The sequence below is a fragment of the Schistocerca piceifrons genome, chromosome 11 (genome assembly GCF_021461385.2).
Source record: "Schistocerca piceifrons isolate TAMUIC-IGC-003096 chromosome 11, iqSchPice1.1, whole genome shotgun sequence".
NCBI lineage: Eukaryota > Metazoa > Arthropoda > Insecta > Orthoptera > Acrididae > Schistocerca > Schistocerca piceifrons.
Window position 1 is genome coordinate 98,951,088 of NC_060148.1, and position 26,261 is coordinate 98,977,348.

General features: G+C 41.7%; 1 protein-coding gene across 3 annotated transcripts in view; it reads right to left on the reverse strand.

Annotated features, from left to right (window-relative positions):
• LOC124720416 overlaps positions 1-26,261 on the reverse strand; it is a 331,791-nt gene that overhangs the window by 103,494 nt on the left and 202,036 nt on the right. For all 3 annotated transcript variants that reach the window (XM_047245766.1, XM_047245767.1, XM_047245765.1), the window contains one exon: positions 14,622-14,785. In XM_047245766.1, the coding sequence (XP_047101722.1) occupies positions 14,622-14,785 (164 nt within the window). The remainder of the gene's footprint in view (positions 1-14,621; positions 14,786-26,261) is intronic.

Sequence of the window (26,261 nt, forward strand, 5' to 3'; positions counted from 1 at the left end):
ACACAAACAAACAAACGAATCACCATGACAGTATTATCCAAATGGCAGACAGTACATATGATGTACATGTACCATCAAACAAATCATACAGTTTCAGAAAAAAAGGATGACTTATTCAAGAGGGCTTCACACGTTTGGGTGGGTCAGTAATGCATTGATCCACCTCTCGTTCCCTATGCAAGCCCAGTTATTTGGCTCGGCACTGATCGACAGAACTGTCGGATGTCCTCCTGAAGGATACTGTGCCGAATTCCATCCAATTGGTCCATTAGATCATCAAAACCCCAAGCTTGTCGGTGGGCCCTGCGCGTAATGTTCCTAATGTTCTCAACTGGAGAGAATTTGGCAACGTTTTGGTCACAGTAGGGTTTGGCAAGCACAAAGACAAGCAGTAGAAACCATCCCTGCTTGCAGTCCGGGATTATTTTGCTGAAACATAAGTCCGTGATGGCATGCCCTGAGGGACAACAAAATGGGGCATAGAATACAGTTGACGTACAACTGCATACGGCGAGTGTTTTTGCTACTCGTCTTCGTGCTTGATAAACCCTCCCTCGGCCAATGAGGTTGCCGATCTCTCCCCACCTGAGAACGTTCGGAGCACTACGGGCACGGCCCTCCAAGCTGCTGGGGACTCGAACGATGTAATGTACCAATTACCCAATTTGGCACAGTATCTATCAATCAATGTCAAGCCGAATAACTGCTTGCATAAGGGCCCGAGATGGATCAACGCATTACTAATTTGGTCAATTTGTGAAGTACTTTTGTTTTGAATAAATCATTGAATTTCCTGAAATTGTGATCATTACATGCATTCGTACATCACATCTACTGATTTCTGTCCTATTCAGATAATTCCTTCATGGTTACGTCTTTTTTGTCTTAGAGGGTATTATAAGCTACAATTTATAAATGATCTGCTTCAATCACCATTATAAAAGTAAATATACAATGTAAATGTTGTTATAATACAAGGGAGTTAAGGAAATTGTCTATGACATTTAGTAGCTTAAATAGATCAGAACTATTTCCAGTTCTACATAGGGAGATAGTATGCCCCTGAGTTCTCCATCATTCATATGAGGGGAATTCAATATGTAAGTTACACATGTCATACCGCTATTGTAAAAAGAGAGTAAATGTTCCTGATTTCCTGCAGAGACAGCTCTGCTGTGGTGCAAATAACAGATGCATCACAGTCTGGGAGCACAATCTGGAACTGTTAATTTCAGTCGAAGTACACTACTGGCCATTAAAATTGATACACCATGAAGATGACGTGCTACAGACGCGAAAATTTAACCGACAGGAAGAAGATGCTGTTATATGCAAATGATTAGCTTTTCAGAGCATTCACATAAGGTTGGCGCCGGTGGCGACACCTACAACGTGCTGACATGAGGAAAGTTTCCAACGGATTTCTCATACACAAACAGCAGTTGACCGGCGTTACCTGCTGAAATGTTGTTGTGATGCCTCGTGTAAGGAGGAGAAATGCGTACCATCACGTTTCCGATTTTGATTAAGGTCCGATTGTAGCCCATCGCGATTGCGGTTTATCGTATCGCGACATTGCTGCCCGCGTTGGTAGAGACCCAATGACTGTTAGCAGAATATGGAATCGGTGGGTTCAGGAGGGTAATACGGAACGCCATGCTGGATCCCCACAGCCTCGTATCACTAGCAGTTGAGATGACAGACATCTTATCCTCATGGCTGTAACGGATTGTGCAGCCACGTCTCGATCCCTGAGTCAAAAGATGGGGACGTTTGGAAGACAACAACCACCTGCACTAACAGTTCGACGATGTTTGCAGCAGCATGGACTATCAGCTCGGAGACCGTGGCTGCGGTTACCCTTGACGCTGCACAGACAGGAGCGCATGCGATGGTGTACTCAACGATGAACTTGGATGCACGAATGGCAAAATGTCATTTTTTCGTATGAATCCAGGTTCCGTTTACAGAATCATGATGGTCGCATACGTGTTTGGCGACATCGCGGTGAACGCACATTGGAAGCATGTATTCGTCATCACCATACTGGCGTATCACCCAGCGTGATGGTATAGGGTGCCATTGGTTACATGTCTCGGTCACCTCTTGTTCGCATTGAGAGAACTTTGAACTGTGGACGTTACATTTCAGATGTGTTATGACCCGTGGCTCTACCCTTCATTCGATCCCTGCGAAACGCTATATTTCAGCAGGATAATGCATGACCGCATGTTGCAGGTCCTGTATGGGCCTTTCTGGATACAGAAAATGTTCGACTGCTGCCCTGCCCAGCACATTCTCCAGATCTCTCACCAATTGAAAACGTCTGGTGAATGGTGGCCAAGCAACTGGCTCGTCACAATACGCCACCCACTACTCCTGATAAACTGTGGTATCATGTTGAAGCTGCATGGGCAGCTGTACCTGTACACGCTATCCAAGCTCTGTTTTACTCAACGCCCAGGCTATCAAGGCTGTTATTACGGCCAGAGGTGGTTGTTCTGGGTACTGATTTCTCAGTATCTATGCACCCAAATTGCGTGAAAATGTAATCAAATGTCAGTTCTAGTATAATATATTTGTCCAATGAATAACCATTTATCATCTGCATTTCTTCTTGGTGTAGCAATTTTAATGGCCCATAGTGTATGTAGGACAGTACGATTCTTGTGGGCAAATTGTCAAAACTACACACAGATTCCCCTCGAAATTCTGGCAGTATATGGAGAAAATACAATGTTGTGTCCAGCTCTAGAGAAACAGTGCCAACAATTTGACTGACTGTGCACAAACACGGGTGACACCGATCGAGAAGGAATGCCGTTAACACCGACTGCATACACCAGTGTACGTCCGAGTGAGGAAATGATTCGCTGCAATATCTGGTTTACCAACAGTGAGGATATTCACATGGCAGTTTTCAAATGTCTGCACGACATAGGAGTAGCTTTCTATCATCGAGGACTTGAACAATTGGTACAACATTCCGACTGTTGTTTACAGAGACTAGAAAAATGTTGTTATTTATTTGTGACACTGAAGAATAGTGCAGCATTCACAAAAGTTACTTAGGCTGCCTTAATAATGTGCAACTTATTTTTAAAATGGGTATTACACGAGAATCTGCTGCGAATGGTACTCGGGGAGCGCGACAGGCATCTAGCGGTAGCAGGGGTGAAACTACAAAAATTAGCATACACATTATCCGCGCGCCCGAACAGAGAGCAGTTCTAAAGTGTCCTCAACCCAGGCAAGCGCAAAAAGGGGTACTGCAGTGTTTTCTGAGTGTTATTTGCTTATTGTTCGGTGGCTAGTAGCTAATTTCAGATTTTTGTGTTGGGGATTTTCCACGTTTTTTTTTTCTTTTTTTTTTTCTTTTTTCAAAATAAGTAGGTTTCCATAAATGCAAAAAATTTGCCAGTAAACTTTCTTTTATACTAACTGCTTGTGAAAGCATTTTTTCTTTCATATTATACAAATGAAATGGAGCAAAGAGGCGTTAAGTATCTAAATTCAGGCATACAGCGAGGAAAGGTGTATGTATGTACACGCTATATTGTAATATGATAGGTGGGCTATCGACCCCCCCCCCCTCCCGGCGAAGGAATTTTCAAGCTTGTCCATCGCTACGATAAGTGCCTTAATTTAAATGGCAACTATGTAGAAAAGTAGTATTGAAGTGTGGCTTTCATCTGTATATAATAAAAAAAATTTCCAGTACTTTATTTATTTTTAATTCCAAAACGTAATGTACTTTGTGGATAGCCCTCGTATAGTCCACACGTATGGTGTAATAAGTGTACATTAACCAGCATATAGTTACAGATATGCATGCCTGGGGAACTGGGTTTATGCGCATCGTGTAATAGATGTATAAGTACCACTGTACTTGTTGGACCACAATCTAAGCTAGGCAGTTCCAACGCTGCCCCTTTGAGCAAGCGCACCTGTCACCAGGCTCTCAATCAGGTGTAGGTGTAGGTGTAGGTGTGTGTGTGTGTGTGTGTGTGTGTGTGTGTGTGTGTGTGTGTGTGTGTGTGTGTGTGTGTGTGGGGCAGGAGGGGGGGGGCAGGAGGGGGGGGGGGGGGCTAAGGTATACACCAGACGGACCTATTACATGTGACACACTTGTGCAAGCCACTCAGCCTCCCCGGCCTGTGTGGAATCGGCCTTTGCAGTAGGCTGGCTTACACTATGGCCCGGCTGCAGTTTTCCCACTCCTGTACGCCTGTGCCTACACCCCACTGGCTGCTGCCAGACGGGCACATACACTGGAAAGACCTAACCTAACCAGTCTGTCAGCCAACGGTGCACTGATGGCCTACATTTCTGCCAGCTCGGCACAGATTGTAGCAGCACTGTTCCCTTCAAATGCGGAGAATGACTCACTACCAGATACTCGACTACGGGGGTGCACGGCTATTTTGTTTCGGCCCCTCTCGTGTTAGGATACGGAACTGTGATGTGGAAATTTTGAAGCATACTAGAACTGCAGACCTGTAGTGGCACACTAAAAAAAATTAAATACGTAACTGTTTTTTCAAGGTGATAATCAAAACTTTATGACATCCTTGTATAAATATTATGGAATATTTTTTAATTATTTTGAAACAACAAATTTTTCTCCACTAACATACAAAAGTGGGTCTTTCGACAACCACGTTAACTAAAGAGGAGCTACATCAGTGAAATACTTAGTAATAATTCATACAACAACACTCACTAATTTGCGTTTCTGTTGGGGATGAAAGCTTGTGAAAAAATTAAAACTTCTTTGCACGTCACATATGCTCCTGATCACATGCGATTTGTGAATAAATTTCAGCTATCGACAGAAGAGTACAGCTTTAGCAGAACCACAGTTTTTCCCCAGTAGTGTGTGTGTGTGTGTGTGTGTGTGTGTAAATAGAAGAAAGAAGGAACACTTAAAACTTTTCATAAAGAACAACCTCAATGGGCGAAAACGACCTCTTTACAATAAGCTACTACCTTTCCAGTTTCAACATTCATGTCCAGCTTACTTGGAGATTGCCTTCAGACCAACAAGAACATGCCTGGACCTCAGTCAAATTTATGCGTGTACTATAACTGATGTAGCTGTGAGACCCACATCACAAAAAATTAAAATAAAAAAAAAAGTCGGAACACCGTGTCGTGGGTCCCCTTATAATTGTCGAACTCAGACATAATTATGTTTTGTGGGCTTAGTTGACTAAATTTTTCAGTGGACATCTGATATAAATTAAGGCAGCATTCACTTCTCTAACCCTGCAATAACTCGCATTGGATTCCCTTTGGCATCCAGTCACACGCATGCCACTTCAGTTGGCAAAACTGCCCGCGCTTTTAAATGGATGATAAAAAGAATTCTGGCAGTCTGAAATAAGTTCAATTCTGCTGAAAGCCAATTTCTTGCCTATTTCATTTCATCTAAACCACAATCCACATTATGTTCCCCCAATATCGAGGTTACTCTAAGAAGGTGCCTGTCACTAATCATCTCTAGTGGATAAAACAGAACTTACAGCTACTAGCAGCAGTGGACAAGTTTCTTTTTAAAATTGATTACCGTATTTACTCGAATCTAAGCCGCACTTTTTTTCCGGTTTTTGTAATCCAAAAAACCGCCTGCGGCTTAGAATCAAGTGCAAAGCAAGCGGAAGTTCTGAAAAATGTTGGTAGGTGCCGCCACAACTAACTTCTGCCGTCGAATATATGTAGCGCTACACAGGCATGCTTTGTAGGCACAAAGATAAATACTGGCGCCAAAACCTCTGCGTCAGTAAATAAATTAAAAAAAAAAAAAAGGTGGAAGACGAGCTTTTTTCTCCGCCCCGAGTTTCGACCACTGCATTTTCATACATTATTCTATGAAGTAAATACAAATTCCGTATTGTTCATCTTCGAATGTAGCAGAACTTCAATGTAATACGAAAATCCGACTGGCAAGACTGTTTGGGATGTTTGTCAATATGGCCAACTCTACGTTCAGAATTTTTTCCTACCTGTGAGAAGAGATGGTTGCTAATAGGAACCTGATGAAATGTGAATCACATGTAGTATTCTCTTCACCATAAGAATAATACAAATATAAACATTTTGCCATGTATTCTTTCGTGTTTACTGCTATCTCATTCAAATCCTGTCTGCCTAATAAACTACGAAACTAGAGTGAGACAACAGTAAACGCGGAAGAATATACGTATCGTTTCATGTTTATATTCGTATTATTCTTATGCCTATTAGTGATACAGTCAGAAATGAAGCACAGCAACTGACTAGATTTTTAAATCTAAGATGACTCTAATTTCTGTGCAGAATTTGATGTACTATGTTCTATCATATGCAGTCTATTATTTGGTTCTTGTTGATCATTATCAAAGAAAGCAGCAGTGTGAGTAACAACAAATAGCAGTCTCTTGCCATTATTTTGCTAATGAGACGATTCCTCTATCTCTCTCTCTTTTTTTTTTTTGTAAGTGGCGGTAGCGCGCACAAAAGCAAGCCATGCCGCGAGCCGCGACAGGCCGTAAACACGCACTATCAGAATGCGACAAACAATGCATGACACAGTACAGTAATGCATTTTCAGCTTAGAGTGACGTAAATACCTATAACAAAGAAAACGGCTCTTATCAGATCAAAGCAGAATAAGCAATCAATTCAAACCAGACGAAGCACGTGAAAAGGGGGAGGTACCCGTATAAATACGGACGGAGCGCCTGACGCATAGCAATGGCTACCTGGTAAAGTTTAACTCCTAAGCTTACGACTCGAACCAAACTACTGTAGCTGCATCGTCATTCATTCGACCTAAATTGTGTCTCATATTACAATGGACCAACTTTGTTTCGATTTGGAGGTGCGGCCTAAAACTTTTTTCTCCCCTTGAATTTCGAGTCTCAGATTTCAGGTGCGGCTTAGATTCGAGAATTTTTTTTTTCCTTTATTTCGAGTCTAATTTTTCAAGTGCGGCTTAGATTCGAGTAAATACGGTACAAGCAGGCCTCAAATCTCCACAATATTGGAGTGCAGACTCAATGATTTGGCTTTCCTCTTTGCAGAAAGTGATATTTAAGACAACTAAGTTATAAACCCACTGTAAGTAGCTTAATCTTGTGTGAAGAGTATGCAAAAGACAACTAGAAAGTAAAATTATTTAAATTCTAACTTGTAGGCTGGTTGACTGGGCACGTAATGCATTGGAATTAAGTATAGGTAGAAGTGAAATACCACGTGATAGACATAGCAAGGTGCACAAAAAGTACTCTAGCACAGATGATGGGGGTATTCCTGGCCAAAAGTAGTCTATTAGTGTCCGGTGTGTAAAGAAATTTCTGGGAATGTATGTTTCGAACACAACATTGTATGGTAGCAAAATTTGAACTGTGGAAAATTCAGAAAAGAAGTGAATCGAATCATATGAGATGTGATGCTACAGAAGGATGTTAAAGATTAGGCAGACTTATAAGGAATGAGAAGGTTCTCCACAAACTCAACAAAGAAAGGAGTGTACAAAGGGGTACCCACAGAAAGTTGGAATTATTTTTTAAAAGTTATATATTTTCAAATCCAGGGTGACAGCTATCGAATTATATGGGGAAAAAATGTAAATTAGTTATAAACAACAGCGAGTAAACACTTTATTCGACATGTAAACATCACTACAGATACTTGGATTTAGATTATAACATGTTCAATATGCTTGCCACCATTGGCAATGATGTGGTGCAGATGAATAGCGAAATTCTGCACGACCCACTGAAGTACCAGAACATCAATGCTGTCGACGGCCTGTATGACTGTCACCTTGTCTTTAATACAGCCCAACAGAAAGGTGTTGCATGTATTCAGATACAGAGAATACGTCAGCCAATCGAGGCCCGTGCCAGTGGCCTCTGGGTACCCTAGAGCCAGAATGCAGTCCCCAGAGTGCTCCTCTCCGGGACATCGACACTCTCCCACATCAATGGGATCGAGCTCCGTCTTGCGTGAACCACATCTTGTCAAAACCAGGGTCACTTTGGATAATGGGGATACAATCATCTTCCGAGCCCTTCATGTGCCGTGCGGTAGTCACCGTGCCATCGAGGAATATCACACCAATTATTCCGCGACTGTTGTTGCTGAAGAGACTTCTCCATCACGAAATGTGGATTCTCAGTCCACCAAATGTGCCAATTTTGCTTATTGACGAACCCGTCCAAATGAAAGTGGGCTTTGTCGCTAAACCGAACTGTAGATGCATATATTAATTCCCATCGTGCCCCGTGGCCAACCATGCAGTTTGAACATCCTAAAGTTATTCAGAAGTTATGACAATTTCATTTCATTTGTTCCACCAGTGCTTCCACTGTTCAAAACATTTTTGTAGTCATCTTTAGAAATGGCTGACAGCTCCTCCTCTTTTTTTTTCTCTTGACTTCTTCAATGTTGTCAAATCAGTGTCCTTTCATGTCTCTTTTCATGCGTGAAAATAAGAAAAAGTCTCATGGAGCCTGGTCAGGCGAGTAATATAGGTGGGGCAGCAGTGAAATTTTTAGCCAAAAACTGTCTAACAGAGATGGCTGCGTGTACAGGTGCATTGTTATGGTGGAAGAACCAGTCTCTTGTCTGCCACAAATCTTCCCTTAAAATTCGCTGAACCGAGCTCCATGATAACCTGCTACTCTGAAAGTTGATCAATTGTCTGTCGACAGTCTGTAATCACGAGTTCTCGAATTTTTTCAATACTTTCATCAATTCGGGCAGTTAGTGGACGTCCAGAACGGGTTTGTCATCAATCGACATATCGTCATTTTTAAATCAAGCAAACTATTTGTACACTTGAGTTTTTCCCATAGTGACATCCTGGTATGCTGTTTTCAACCTTAAAACAGTTCAGCAACATTTATACTGACTAGAAAACAAAATTTCACAGCTTCACCCTGTACACTTAAACTTGTCATCATCATAAAAAATGAAACAAGAAGAAACAGCGCAACCAAAAACAATCACTGCAGATGAACAGAACAAGCCAGGTCGACAACACAGGCAGTACAGAGCTGGCAATGACTTCCACTATACACCTCTAGTGACAGATGTGCATACTGCACAAGGTCTGCCCACAGCAATGTAATTTTTGGTTTGGGTACCCCTAGTATGGCAAACACTGACAAAAAGATAGGACAGGAAGGCAGGCGGTGTGTTAAGACATCAGAGAATAACTTGCTTAAGGTACGCAACAGCAAATGTCACCTAGGCAAGACAGACAAATTTTAGTAGATCATGCACTGGGACCAGGGAAACCATCAAATTCATTCCTCTGACACCGTGGTTTTTGCGAAAACCTAATCATTACTCTGTTAGTATGTACAGAGAGGCCATCAAAATTCAAAAGCACAGAAATCTCTGTAAAAGATATGACGAAGGATCGAAATTAGACAAGTTATCTTCTTTAGTGCTAAGTAAAACAAACAGCACTAACTCTTCCCCACTACAAGGTCCATTGCACATGTCAGTCACGCCGATTTTAGGCTGTGGTCTGGTGGCTTCACTTTGGCTTGCTCAGCTTATTTGAGACTGTAATTCCTTTTGAGCCATCACAGCCTCTGATGATGTCTCCAGTATTAGAAGATGAAATTTTAGGCACAGAATTCTGCATTGGACCACGGCCTAATGACCATAAAACCAATACCTGAAATAAGGTCACATAAGCTGAAGACATACTCCAGGAAACCTGCCGTGCTCTGACGAGAACTAAACCGATCGAGTCGAATACTATCAGCAGGGAGAGGGCAGCCATTTGAGACCTGAGACAGAGACCTGAGATTGTTGTCTTACTGGCTGACAAAAGCAATGCTACAGTTGTTCTTTCCCATAAGGGCTACATTGAGAAGATGCAGAGCCTGCTAAATGACAAATCTTACAGGAAGATCAATGCTGACCCCACAAAGAAGGTGGAGAACAAAACGAGAGCTCTTCTCAAGGATGCAGATTTAGCAGAGGGTGTCACCAATAAATTGACACCTCAAGGACCCGTACCACCGAGACTTCACGTACTTCCTAAAGTCCACAAAGAAGGGATGCCGTTACGCCCAATTATCAGCAACATTAAGGCACCTACATGTTTGCTGACCAAATACCTGACAGAATTACTAAGCCCTTATGTGGGTAAATGCCCTCATCACATTCGTAATTCTGTGGATTTTGTAAAACATATCGACAACTTCAAGCTGAATGACTCAGATATCCTGGTAAGTTTTAACGCCGTTTCATTATTCACCAGGGTGCCTCTTCGAGAGTCAGTTTAGCTAATTGCACAGAAATCTGACGAGAAGACGACTGACCTTTTCGAGAACGTTCTGACCTCCACGTATTTTCTCTTTAATGGAGAATACTACGAACATACAGAGAGACTCACAATGGGGAGCCCACACTCGCCTGTGGTCGCGAATTTTTATACGGAGTACTTCGAGGGGGAAGCTTTGGCGTCATCCAAATGGAAACCTACTTGTTTTCTACGTTATGTGGATGACACGATTGTGATCTGGCCCCATGCAAGGGACAAGATCCTAGACTTCCTTACACACATGAACTCCATACAACCGAACATCAAAATATCAAATTCACTATGGAGACCGAATCAGAAGGAAGATTACCATTCTTAAATGTAATGGTCAAAAGAAGAGCAGATGGCACCCTGGGCCACGGGATATACAGGAAGAAAACACACACCGACCTGTATTTGCAAGCGGATAGGTGCCACCACCCTGTGCAGAGGAATGGGGTGCTAAAAACACTGGTGCACAGGGCGACACCATATCTGACGCAGAGAGTCTGCCCCGAGAGCTGGAACACCTCAAAACTGTATTCCGGAAGAATAGAGTACTGGGAATGGCAGATCAAACGCGCTCTTCGCCCTACCTCTACAGTACAGTGTGTGGAGACGGAAGAAGTCACAGACAAAGAGATAGCTACTGCCTATATACCGTATACTGGCGCACTATTGGGGAAAATAGGACAAATATTGAGGAAACACCGAGTAGGAACTGTCTTTTGCCCACCAAATAAAATACGAGCATTATTCGGAAGTGTCAAGGACTATCTCGGTTTGCGGTAGGCTGGCATATACCAGATTCCGTGTCAATGTGGGAAGACATATTGGACAGACAGTGCGCACCATCGAAGATTGTTGCGAGAACACGACTCGGGGACCCCAACAAGTCGACAGTCACAGAGCACTGTCTGTCCGAAAATCACGAAATGGACTACCAACATACCAGGGTCCCGGCACAGACATCTAAGTACTGGGACAGCGTCGTTAGAGAGGCTATCGATATTCGTACCGGGGACGGACTCGTCAACCGAGATTGCGGCTACAACCTCAACAGGGCACGGGAACCAGCATCGAGTCTAACTAAAAAGACTCTCAGCAAAGGAAACGAACAGGCGACTAGGGCAGACGAGGTAATTACACCGGTGCCACCACAGAAGCCGATGCCAGTGTCTCACCGACCGCTGACGCGCGGGTGCGGACTGCAGAGGGAACGCCTCGTGAGGGGAGGGGATTTAAGACGGCTGCCCGCCCTCAGGAGCTCAGTACGTCAGCGCACCTGGCGATGGCGACACGTCCGATCGCCAAAATATTGTGCCCGTTGGACACTGTGGATCGGCAGTACACCTGTGGACTGTTCGAGCAAGGTCAAGAAATACTTCTATCGTGATGGCTTAATATGTTTGAGGCAGGACACGAGGATGGTACACCCACAGAAGGGGCATGTGAATGAGTGGATGCTACTCCATAACGAGGCATGATTGCATACGGCCCACATTATTCGGGAACTTCTTTACGAAAAACAAAATAGCATTTGTTCCCCCCACCTGTCGTGCTCCTCAGACCTGGCCCTGTGTGACGTCTTCCTCTTCCCCGAGATCCTCAGTTCAAAAAACAATGAGAAAATTTCGACAGAACTTTCCCAGAACACAAGAAAATTCTGGTCTTATGTAAAATTGCTAAGTGGGTCTAAGGCTTCCATGCAGTCACTTGTTGACCAGTGTGGTGTGGCAGCAGAAGATAGCAAAAAGAAAGCCAAAGTTTTAAATTTCACATTTAAGAAACAGTTTGTGCAGGAGAATAGTACAAACATACTGCCATTTGAGCGTTACAAAGACTCTCATATAGAGGATATAAGAACTGACATCACATCTCTGACATAGAGAAGCAACTGAAAGAGTTGAAAATGATCAAGTCATGAGGCCCAGATGAAATCTCAATTTGGTTTTACAAAGAGTACTCTACGGCTCTAGCCACTGACTTGCAGTTATCGCAAATTCTCACACGGTGCAAAGTCCTAAGTGACTGGAAAAAAATGTGGGTGGCTCCTGTATACAAAAAGCGTAAAAGAACAGACTTGCAAAATTACAAATCAATAGTCTTAACATCAATTTTCTGCAGAGTTCTCGAACATATTCTCAGTTCAAATGTAATAAATTTCTTTGAGAAGGAAAAGCTTCCATCCACGAATCAGCACAATCTGAGAAAGCCCTTCTCAACCGTGGATGAAGGCCAGCAGGCAGCGTCCATATTCACAGATTTCCGAAAAGTATTTTTCATGGCGCCCCACAACAGACTGTTAACAAAGGTACCAACATACCGAATAGATTTACAGATATGTGAGTAGCTCAAAGACTTGTTAAGTAATAGAACACAATACGTTGTCCTCGACAGCGAGTGTTCCTCAGTGAGGTATACCCCAAGGAAGTGTGATAGGAGCACTATTATATCTATATACATAAATGATTTGGTGGTGACAAGCAACCTGTTACTGGCTGCTGATGATGCAGTGGTGTACGGGAAGATGTCGTCATTGAATGACTGTGGGAGGATACAAGTTAACTTAGTCAAAATTTCTAGTTGGTGTGATGAATGGCAGCTGGCTCTAAATGTAGAAAAATGTACATTAATGCAGATGTGTAGGGGGGGGGGGGGGGGGACCAATGTGTGGATACAGCATTAATAGTGTGCTGCTCGACACAGGTAAGTCGATTAAATATCTAGGCATAACATTGCAAAGCAATATGAAATGGAATGAGCACATAAGGACTGTAGTAGAGAAGGCGAATAGCTGATTTTGGTTCATTGGGATAATTTTAAGTGTGGTTCATATGTAAAGGAGATTGCATTTAGAATACTAGTGCAACCCATTCTTGAGTAATGGTGAAGTGTTTGGGATTTTTCACCAGGTCAGATTGGAGAAAGACTTCAATGAAATTCAGAGGTGAGCTGCTAGATCTGTTACCGTTGGGTCTGAACAACACCCAAGTACTATAGAGATGCTTCGGGAACTCGAATGGAAAGGCCATTGTCTTTTTGAGTAACACTATCGAGGAAATTTAGAGAACCGGCATTCGCAGCTCACTACAGAATGAGTCTACTGCTGTCAACTTACATTTCGTGTAAAGGTGGTGATGGTAATAATATCAGAGAAATTAGGGCTTGTATAGAGGCGTATAGATAAATGTTTTTCCCAGCTCTATTTGCAATTGGAATAGGAAAGGAAATGACTACTAGTAATACAGGGTACCCTCTGCATATGCACCATACATTGGCTTGTGGAATAGATAGTAGAAGTTGACGTAGAAAACCAAGTTGGATGAGCAAGATTTGATATAGTGGATGACATTGGCTGTGGAATTGTGTAAGGTACTAAGCATGTTAATTGAGTGACTTCCAGGAGGGATTTCGAAAGCGACAGAAACATCTGGATCGGGGTTTCTCTCCTGGAGGTTGTAATGGGTCACACTCCTCTAACATTACCTTTTTTTTATATATATAGAAATAACAGATACCATGTATATTATCGATTCTTGCATATCTTAAAATTATCTCTGCTGTTTCAATAAAAGAATTATATGATTTTGTATACAATGTACTACATTTCAGGCAAAAATGTATAAAAAGAAATTAATGTGTTACAATCGATATGTACTAACAGTTAGAATTGCTCTTCTTTTAAAAACAACTGATACTACAAAATTTGTGGCATACTTAAAATTCGTATTATTAATTTCACAATCTAACACCAATTATTAAATTCATTTTTAGCTTGATTTACAAAAAAATTGTATATTTGAGCGAAGGTTCTTCTTTGGCAAAGAAAGTTTCTAAACTCTTTTGCTTTGTAAACCTCTTTGGAATAATGTGAGACCTGCAGAATGTAAATAGTGGTGGGGCAAGCCTCCAATGGAAATGCACGTATTTTGCTAAACTTGTCAACAACAATGTAAGTTTTGGTGTGATAGAAGTGAAAATTGTAAAGTAAGTGTGATTTACAAGAATGGGATAAAATAAAAAGATATTCATAACAACACGCAAATCTTCATCAGTTATTTTGTCTTCAGGAACCCAGAACGTTATAATATTTCATCTGCAAGAATGTAACCCTAGACAAGACTTTGAGTCAAAGACAGAGAATTTTAATAGTGAAGTGTGGAACTGTAAGATTACAAAGTGATGGTGCAACATAAGAGCTAAAATAGATGTAATAATTTAAATTAATATATTTCTTGACTTTTTGACATCGTCCACATTCTTATCTTGCCTTCGTGGAGCACAATACGGATAGAGGCAGCAGACTCACCGACTGACCAATAGTGGGCATTGCGCTTGGGTGTGCGCTGCGCCTTCACGAAGAGTGGGCTGATGGACAGGATGTGCCTGATGGAATTCTCCCAGTTGTTCCGATACCTGACACACGGGAAGTTCCTCCTGGTGTATCTATAGATCTCACGCAACGAGATGCGCCTGTACAAACAAATAGTTGGTACATAATGTTAATTTTCAACAAAGTACGGTGCAATACATGTAGGTCACGACTTCAGTATCCAATAGGCATTGAAAGACAAAGAAAATAAGAAACACAAGAGAGAAATTTACTTACAAACACTTACAAAGCCATTCAGACACAGTGGTCACTGTAACTGCATGGACAACTCTAGCACACCTCCCATCAGATGCAAATTCTCCACTTATCTGCTCACTACTAATGCAGTGCCACTTATACAAGAGATTATTGACCTTTCCTAAATTGTATATATGTGGTACCTGTTCTTTCAGACAAGTCAGAATTCAGGTGAGGACAACCAATGCTCTCTTCAATGCAGATGCACACAAGGGTCAAACTCTAATGGGAATCGGCGAAATGCCACGAGTAATATGTGGTGTGTCTCCTTTCGGACATGTCTTACGGAACACACAAATATATACGAGGGCTGTTCAATAAAGAATGATCATAATTTTTTTGAGAATATATTTCTCAAAGTAGTCTCCCACGAATGTGATGCACTTTTTCCCAGCGGTTCTGCCAGTCTTCAAATACACGCTGGAAACCATTTTTTGAGAGGTCCTTCAAAATCGTCTCCGCAGCCTTCACCACTGCTTCTGATGTTTGATAACGCCTTGCACGAAGGCGTTTCTTCGTGTTAGGGAATAGAAAAAAGTCACACGGGGCTAAACCCAGACGACAGGGAGGGTGAGGGATGCACTTCACGTTGATTTTTCAAGATATTCAGCAACAACACTGGCAATATGCGACCGCGCATTATTGTGGGGCAGCATCCAGCCTGCTTCACAGAAATGTTGTCTTTTGCACCTGATATGGACTCGCAATGTTTTCAGGACATCCCTGTAGTATTGTCCAGTTACTGACATGTGTGCAGCTACAACATGCTGATACACCATTCCACGAAGATCAACGAATGAGATGACCATAACTTTCCCAACAGAAGCAAGCACTTTTGCTTTTTTGGGGGTTGGTGATGAAGAAGATTTCCACACTGAGCTTTGCTGTTTGCTCTCAGGATCAAAATGATGTAGCCAAATTTCATCAACAGTGATTACACTAGAAACAAACTCCGGATCTTCCTCTAACATCAAGTTAACTGCATGCAAAGTTGCACACAACTGTCCTTTTGTTTGAAAATCGACAGTCTCGAAACCCGTCGTGCGCAAACATGTGTCGTGTGCAATTTTTCTGTCACTGACGTGCGGGTGGCACCAATGAAATGTTCAGAATTTCAGAAAGTGATCTTAAGGTAATTCGTTGATCCTCTCTCACAATGACTGCAGAGGTGTTGATTTTTTCTTTTGTATGAGCAGTAACTGGAGCACCGGGTCCAACTTCCTTTGAAATTGATTGCCTCCCCTTTTTAAACATTTTAAACCTCCTTCGAGTTGTGCTGTAGGAAAGAACAAACTCTCCATAGGCCTCCTGTAACACTGTATAGGCCTCAGCTGAAGATTTGTACAGACGAAAGCGGAATTTCAAGAATTTCAAAGTCCCATATTGTTCCTCACGTGTTACCTCCATTGTAGGGGCATGTGTTACTTAACATGTCTGACCTTGCCTGCCTCTCACAGGCAGGCACCAGGAGTCACAATAATGAAACTACTAGGCATGGTTTTTGCACATTAAACTAACAGAATATCATAAGGTTAAATTTTAGCGTGAGAAATCATGACCATAAAAAAATTACGATTATTCTTTATTGAACAGCCGTCATATAATTAAGGAGAGACAGCCAATGACTTCTTCAGTGCACATGTACACTAACCTCGAACTCTTACAGAAATCAACAAAATGCCACATGGGAGGATAAAGGCTGTGCGGGTAAGTTGAGAAACTGGGTCTGACAGGAGGCATGCTAAAGTAGTCTGTGCAGCTGCAATGACCACTGTGTCTGGACAATTCAGCTGTCAGAGCATCTGCCTAATAAGCAGGAGACCTGGGTTCGAATCCCAGTCCGGCACAAATTTTCAACTTTCCCCATCGGTTTCAGTCAATACCCACTCACAGCCAATGCCTGTCATTCCTCTGTGTCTTATAATTCTTTTTGTTTAAAGTTTGAACTACCTTATTGTTTCATCTGTATAAGAGAGATTACCAAAATGCATTCGTTCATTTTTGAAACATAGGAGTTTTCTCTTAAAAATTATGTATTTAACTTTTCCTGAATTTGATTCAATAAGGGTGTTCCGTATTGCCAATCAGTCTATCGAATCTGAGAGGCAATTTTATTTCATTTGCTAAAGAAAAGAACATTCCAAATTTTAATTATAAACTGCATATTAAATATGTACAAACAGTACAGCAATACCTGAAAATCTTTTATACCTCACTGACCTACTAGATCTTTAGCACTAGATACAAAATTAAGCATTTTTGTTTTACAAAGGGAATTCAGAAAGCAAGTTACCCCCACGCTGAGACCACTGCGCAACAAGAGAGGAGAGTACATATTGCTGATTTTCTACAGAGACAGTTCTGCTGCAGTACGAATAACAAGAGCATCACAGTGTGCAGGTGTTGGTGCAGCAACTGGAGATGTACTTCAAAGCCAATACAATTTTTGTGAGCAATATGTATAAAATGCACACAGATTCACCCAGGAAATTTGGCAATATACGGATTGAATGCAATGTCGCATCCAGCCACACTGACACAGAGCGCACACACGTGGGGGCGGTGAACGATTGTACGGCATTATTGGCTGCCAGTGGTTTTCCGGCCACCTGGTGCAAGTCTTTCTATTTGAAGGCACTTCAGCAAAAACACAACTATATAAATGTCTATAGCAATGTGTCCTCATAGTTTTATAGACAGTTACTGTTGATGCCTATAGGCATTTGCACTTCCCATTTGAAAGCTGTCAAAAGAGTTGCCACATATTAGGGATATGCTTAATTTGACCTGATTGTACAACTGTCTTAGTAGTAAAGAAGAAATGTATTAAACATTCGTGTATGATGTGGTAATTTTTCATCTATCTCCATGTTTATGACATCATATCTCAACAAATATGTGTCATACAGTGATGTATTTCAGTAGGTACATTCAGCAGCACACGTGCATGCTGTCTGCGAAATATGTTGCCAATAAAGTTAGTAGTGAAGGAGTAATAGACTTTAACATCAAGCATGATGTGGTAGTTTCTCACAAATCACAGTGCTCGTGATGTCCTATCTCCTGATCTACATGTCATATAATAATTTAATTTTGTGGGTGCATGCAGCAGCATAGACTATGTGATCAAAACTATCCAGACAGTTGGCTGAAAACGACTTACAAGTTCATGACGCCCTCCATCTGTAAATACCGGAATTCAATATGGAGTTGCCCCACCCTTAGCCTTGACGACAGCTTCCACTCTCGCAGACATACATTCAATCAGGTGCTGTACGATTTTCTGGGCAATGGCAGCCCATTCTTCACGGAGTGCTGCACTGAGGACAGGTATCGATGTCAGTCAGTGAGGCCTAGCACAAAGTTGGTGTTCCAAAACATCCCAAAGGTGCTCTGTAGGATTCAGGTCAGGACTCTGTGCAGGCTAATCCATTACAGGGATGTTATTGTCGTGTCTGCCACAGGCCATGAACTATGAACAGGTACTCAATGGTGTTGAAAGATGCAATCTCCATGCCCGAATTGCTCTTCAAGAGTGGGAAGCAAAAAGATGCTTAAAACATCAGTGCAGGCCTGTGCTATGATAGTGCCACGCAAAACAAGGGGTGCAAGCCCCCTCAATGAAAAAGAGGCCCACTCCACAACACCGCCGCCTCCAAATTTTACTGTTGGCACTACACACGCTGGCAGATGACGTTCACCAGGCATTCGTCATACCCACAGCCTGCCATCGGATTGCCACATTGTGTACCGTGCTTCGTCACTTCACACGTTTTTCCATTGTTCAATCGTCCAATGTTTACCCATCTTACACCAAGTGAAGTGTCATTTGGCACTTACCGGCGTGATGTATGGCTTATGAACAGCCACTCGACCATGAAATCAAGTTTTCTTACCTCCCTCCTAACAGTCATGGTACTTGCAGTGGATCCTGATGCAGTTTGGAATTCCTGTGTGATGGTCTGGATAGAGGTCTGCCTATTACACATTCCAACCTTCTTCAACCATCAGCGGTCTCTGTCAGTCAACAGACGACATCGGCCAGTACGCTTTTGTGCTGTATGTGTCCCTTCACATTTCCACTTCACTATCACATCGGAAACAGTGGACCTAGGGATGTTTAGCAGTGTGGAAATCTCACATACAGACATACCACACAAGTGACACCCAACCACCTGACCACGTTCGAAGTCCGTGAGTTCCACGGAGTGCCCCATTCTGCCCTCTCACAATGTCTAATGACTACTTACTCAAAGTTACTCAAATTAAACAGAAGTCTATAATAAAACCATGGATTACACACAGAATAAAGATTTCCTGTAAGACAAAAAGGAAAATGTATCTATCGACCAAGAATAGCTCCAATACTGATGATTTAGCTAAATACAAAGAACACTGTAAAATATTAAAAAAAGTAATTCAGACATCTAAACAAATGCACTACGAGAAGGAGATAGCAATGTCAGGGAACAAAATAAAAACAATATGGGATATAGTGAAAGAGGAGACTGGTAGAACCAGAAAGGAACAGGAGCAAATAGCATTAAGGGTAGATGACACATTAGTAACCGATGGGCATAGTGTGGCAAATCTATTTAAGAAGTACTTTATATCCGTTACTGATAGAATGGGATTGTCAGGATCAGTAAATAATGCCCTTGAATATCTGACACTAGCCTTTACAAATAGCTTCAGCTACATGAATATGTCACTCACTTCACCAAAAGAAATAACTTCCATAATAAAATCTTTGAAAACAAAGCATTCTAGTGGTTACGATGAAATATCAACAAAGTTAATTAAGGCATGTTCTTGTGAGTTTAGTACAATTCTAAGTTACTTGTGTAACCAGTCAATTGTAACCGGGACATTTCCTGACTGGCTAAAATATGCAGATGTTAAGCCTCTATTCAAGAAAGGGGATAAAGAGATACCATCAAACTACAGACCGATTTCACTTTTGCCAGCATTCTCAAACATTTTAGAAAAAGTAATGTACAGGCAGCTTCTCAACCATCTGACCACAAATAACATATTATCAAGAACACAGTTTGGCTTTCTGAAGGGTTCTGATATCGAGAAGGCTATTTACACCTACAGTGAAAATGTACTTAATTCATTAAATAACAAATTACAAGCAGCAGGTATTTTCTGTGATTTGTCAAAGGGATTTGATTGTGTGAACCACAACATCCTTTTAAATAAATTAGAATTCTAAGGTGTCACGGGCAGTGCTGCAAAATGGTTCAAGTCATACCTAGCTAACAGGAAACAAAGGGTGTCAGTACAAGGGACTAGTGAATTAAGTCATCAGTCATCATCAGAATGGGAAGAAATTAAATGTGGTGTGCCACAAGGATCCATCTTGGGGCCATTGCTTTTTCTTGTATACATTAATGATCTCTCATCAGTTACACTGCCAGAAGCAAAGTTCGTTTTGTTTGCAGATGACACAAGTGTTGCAATAAATAGTATGTCGAGTGTAGTTCTAGAAAGATCTGCTAATGATATTTTCATGGATATTAATAATTGGTTTAAAGCCAACTCACTGACATTAAACTTTGAGAAGACTCACTACATACAATTCAGAACCTGTAAGAGGTTTCCACCTAGCATATGCATAAAGTATGAAGAAGAGCAGATAGAAGAGGTTGACTTGATAATAAATTCAGTTAGGAGGAGCACACCACAGAACTGCAGAAACGCCTTAACAAATCTGTATTTGCAATTCGAGTGTTAGCAGACATAGGCAACATAAAAATGAAAAAGCTTGCATACTTTGCCTACTTTCATTCCATAATGTCATATGGTATAATATTTTGGGGTAACTCTTCAAGTCAAACAAAAGTTTTCAGAGTCCAAAAGTGTGTAATACGTATTATTTGTGGAGTAAATTCACGGACGTCCTGTAGAAACCTCTTCAAAGAACTGGGTATACTAACTACTGCCTCTCAGTATATTTACTCCTTAATGAAATTTGTCCTAAATAATATATCTCTTTTTCCAACAAACAGCTCAGTTCATACATACAATACCAGGAACAAAAATGATCTGCACAAGGACTTAAAAGCACTTACTTTAGTTCAAAAAGAGGTCCACTACTCAGGAACACTCATCTTCAATAATTTGCCAGCAAACATAAAAAATTTAGTTACAAATAACGATCAATTTAAAAGGAGCTTGAAAGACTTACTAGTGGCCAACTCCTTCTACTCCACTGATGAATTTTTTAATAGAAACAAATGATGTATTGCATATATTCATACAATTAGTATTGTTATTTTTTTATTTCAGCTTAAAAAAAAAAAAAAGGATGACATGTTCCACATCCACGAGGATCTCCTCAGCATGGATCTAGGATCTACGGAACGAAAATCTAATCTAATCTACTGAGGTCGCTGATATGAAGTACCTGGCAGTAGGTGGCAGCACAATGGACCTAAAATGAAAAATGTATGTTTTTGGGGGGTCCAGATACTTTTGATCACATAGTGAAATTTATTACGAATACAGTTAGTAGCACACGAAGTAATACACTGAAACGTCATGCGTAATGTCGCAGTTTATCATGTATCTAATTGTTTATGACATCATTTCTCATAAAATGTGTTAGGTAGGTGGTTCTTACCATCACGATTGTTGCCTGACAGTAAAGGATATGTGTATCAAGTTTGGTTGAAATCTCTCCAGTGGTTTAGGAAGAGATTTGGAAAACACATGCACGCGCGCGCACACACACACGCGCACACACACACACACACACACACACACACACACACACACACACACACACATTCATTTTTATAATATGTATGGATAACTTGCATCTGTCATTGATGCAAAATGTATGGGAGAAGAATCATTTGGCAGTAAGCTTTAAATACTGGTGATCTAAATTTTTTCAATAGTGTTTTGCAGAAGAATTTCATCTTCCCTCCAGGGAATCCCATTTGAATTCACAAAGCATCTGCAAACACTCACATATTGAGTAACACCTGGTAAAAAATCTAGCAGCACGCCTTTGAAATGTTTCGATGCTTTCCTGATGGGGATCCCAAACACATGGGCATTTCCCAAGAATCTGTGCAAGTGTTCTATATGAGGTCTCTTTTACAGATGAGTTACATTTTCTAAAGGTCTCCCAATAAACCAGTATCAACCATTCACCTTCCCTAATATCGTACCTATGAGCTCAATTCATCTGCACCATTAAGCCTAAATATGTAATTGACACGACTGTCAAGCAAACACTATCACTGCTGTATTTTAACATTACACTGGTTTTGTCAAATGAAAGCTGAAAGTGCATTCAATGCACCAACTAAATTTTATAAAAATGTCATACAATAAAGTTTCCACAACAGACGTCAAGTGGAAATTTGTAACTTTAAACAAAAACTGTATTAATCGAATGGGTGCCAACAAAGAGTGGTGAAACTAGACAGTAATTACACCCACAATGAAGCAATTTTTTTCAGTAATGAATGATAGCTTACAGCATTTCTTGCAATGTCAATATGACATCAAATACTCAATGTTGCAGAATAATTGTCAAATAATTTTACTAATGAGCAAGTGAAAAAAGGGCGGGGGTATCTGACATCGTGACTATTCTGGCAGTTACAATTTTTAATACGTTTTGTAGATGGTCCCCAGTTGGAAAATTGAAGTTCTCGGCCTCACATCATCTGTGCTTGCACTACAATTTTGTGTGTTTGTGTGTGTGTGCGCGTGTGTGTGGGCAGGGAGGGGGGAGGGGGGGGGACAGCCGATTTCACAGCCACACACTCCACTCCCCCACCCCCACCCCCCACCAGTTACAGTATCCCGAGTAAATTCTATTCAGTTAAAAAATTCTTACATACTTTTATTTACAATTTTTCTTCTACCTCTTATAGGTTCCGAGATATAAATATTGCACTGGGGACAGAACTCAAACTGTTGATGCTTACAGCCTATTATACCCTCCACTCCTCCAAGGCGGCAGCGTGCACAAAAGCGAGCCGTGCCGCGAGTGGCGACAGGTCGTAAACACACATTATCAGAATGCGACAAACAATGCAAGACACAGTACAGTAATGCCTTTTCAGCTTAGAGTGACGTAAACACCTATAACAAAGACAACAGCACTTATCAGAGCAAAGAAAAATAAGCAATCAATTCAAACCAGACGAAGCACGTGAAAAAGGAAATAAAAAAATACGGACAGAGCGCCTGACGCATAGCAATGGCTACCTGGTAAAGCTTAACTGCTAAGCTTCTACATCTACATCTACATCCGTACTCCACAAGCCACCTGACGGTGTGTGGCGGAGGGTACCCTGAGTACCTCTATCGGTTCTCCCTTCTATTCCAGTCTCGTATCGTTCGTGGAAAGAAGGATTGTCGGTATGCTTCTGTGTGGGCTCGAATCTCTCTGATTTTATCCTCGTTGTCTCTTCGCGAGATACACGTAGGAGGGAGCAATATACTGCTCGACTCTTCGGTGAAGGTATGTTCTCGAAACTTCAACAAAAGCACGCACCGAGCTACTGAGCGTCTGGAGTTTATCTATCAGCTCCGTAATGCTTTCGCGATTACTAAATGATCCTGTAATGAAGCGCGCTGCTCTCCGTTGGATCTTCTCTATCTCTTCTATCGACCCTATCTGGTACGGATCCCACACTGCTGAGCAGTATTCCAGCAGTGAGCGAACAAGCGTACTGTAACCTACTTCCTTTGTTTTCGGATTGCATTTCCTTAGGATTCTTCCAATGAATCTCAGTCTGGCATCTGCTTTACTGACGATCAACTTTATATGATCATTCCATTTTAAATCACTCCTAATGCGAACTCCCAGATCATTTGTGGAATTAACTGCTTCCAGTTGCTGACCTGCTATTTTGTAGCTAAATGATAAGGGATCTATCTTTCTATGTATTCGCAGCACATTACACTTGTCTACATTGAGATTGAATAGCCATTCCCTGCACCATGCGTCAATTCGCTGCAGATCCTCCTGCATTTCAGTACATTTTCCATTGTTACAACCTCTCGATACACCACAGCATCATCCGCAAAAAGCCTCAGTGAACTTCCGATGTCATCCACAAGGTCATTTATGTATATTGTGAATAGCAACGGTCGTATGACAGTACCCTGCGGCACACCTGAAATTACTCTTACTTCGGAAGACTTCTCTCCATTGAGAATGACATGCTGCGTTCTGTTATATAGGAACTCTTCAATCCAATCACACAATTGGTCTGATAGTCCATATGCTCTTACTTTGTTCATTAAACGACTGTGGGGAACTGTATCGAACGCCTTGCGGAAGTCAAGAAACACGGCATCTACCTCTGAAACCGTGTCAATGGCCCTCTGAGTCTCGTGGACGAATAGCGCGAGCTGGGTTTCACACGACCGTCTTTTTCGAAACCCATGCTGATTCCTACAGAGTAGATTTCTAGTCTCCAGAGAAGTCATTATACTCGAACATAACACGTGTTCCAAAATTCTACAACTGATCGACGTTAGAGATATAGGTCTATAGTTCTGCACATCTGTTCGAGGTCCCTTCTTGAAAACGGGGATGACCTGTGCCCTTTTCCAATCCTTTGGAACGCTACGCTCTTCTAGAGACCTACGGTACACTGCTGCAAGAAGGGGGGCAAGTTACTTCGCGTACTCTGTGTAAAATCGAACTGGTATCCCATCAGGTCCAGCGGCCTTTCCTCTTTTGAGCGATTTTAATTGTTTCTCTATCCCTCTGTCGTCTATTTCAATATCTACCATTTTGTCATCTGTGCGACAATCTAGAGAAGGAACTACAGTGCACTCTTCCTCTGTGAAACAGCTTTGGAAAAAGACATTTAGTATTTCGGCCTTTAGTCTGTCATCCTCTGTTTCAGTACCATTTTGGTCACAGAGTATCTGGACATTTTGTTTTGATCCACCTACCGCTTTGACATAAGACCAAAATTTCTTAGGATTTTCTGCCAAGTCAGTACACAGAACTTTACCTTCGAAGTCATTGAACGCCTCTCGCATAGCCCTCCTCACACTACATTTCGCTTCGTGTAATTTTTGTTTGTCTGCAAGGCTTAGGCTATGTTTATGTTTGCTGTGAAGTTCCCTTTGCTTCCGCAGCAGTCCCCTAACTCGGTTGTTGTACCACGGTGGCTCTTTTCCATCTCTTATGATCTTGCTTGGCACATACTCATCTAATGCATATTGTACGATGGTTTTGAACTTTGTCCACTAATCCTCAACACTATCTATACTTGAGACAAAACTTTTGTGTTGAGCCGTCAGGTACTCTGTAATCTGCTTTTTATCACTTTTGCTAAACACAAAAATCTTCCTACCTTTTTTAATATTTCTATTTACGGCTGAAATCATCGATGCCGTAGCCACTTTATGATCGCTGATTCCCTGTTCTGCGTTAACTATTTCAAATAGTTCGGGTCTGTTTGTCACCAGAAGGTCTAATACGTTATCGCCACGAGTCGGTTCTCTGTTTAACTGCTCAAGGTAGTTTTCAGATAAAGCACTTAAAAAAATTTCACTGGATTCTTTGTCCCTGCCACCCATTATGAACATTTGAGTCTCCCAGTCTATATCCGGCAAATTAAAATCTCCACCCAGAACTATAACATGGTGGGGAAATCTACTCGAAATATTTTCCAAATTATCCTTCACGTGCCCAGCCACAACAGCTGCTGAGCCAGGGGGCCTATAGAGACATCCAATTACCATGTCTGAGCCTGCTTTAACCGTGACCTTCAACCAAATCATTTCACATTTCGGATCTCCGTCAATTTCCTTCGATATTATTGCACTTCTTTCACTATAAACACGCCTCTGCCTTCACTGTCCAGCCTGTCTCTGCGGTATACATTCCAATCTGAGTTTAGGATTTCATTACTGTTTACGTCTGGTTTCAGCCAACTTTCTGTCCCTAGCTGGGCATTGTGACCGTTTATTAATGAGAGCAGTTCTGGGACCTTTCTATAGACACTCCTGCAGTTTACTATTAGCACATTAATATTGTTATTCCCTGTTGCATTTTGCCTACTCCTACCTTGCCGCGTCTCAGGAGGCGCCTTGTCGGGCCTAGGGAGGGAATTCTCTAACCTAAAAAACCCCCATGTGCACTCCACACGTACTCCACTACCCTCGTAGCCGCTTCCGGCGTGTAGTGCACGCCTGACCTATTCAGGGGGACCCTACATTTCTCCACCCGATAGCGGAGGTTGAGAAATTTGCACCCCAGATTTCCGCAGAATCGTCTGAGCCTCTGGTTTAAGCCTTCCACTCGGCTCCAAACCAGAGGACCGC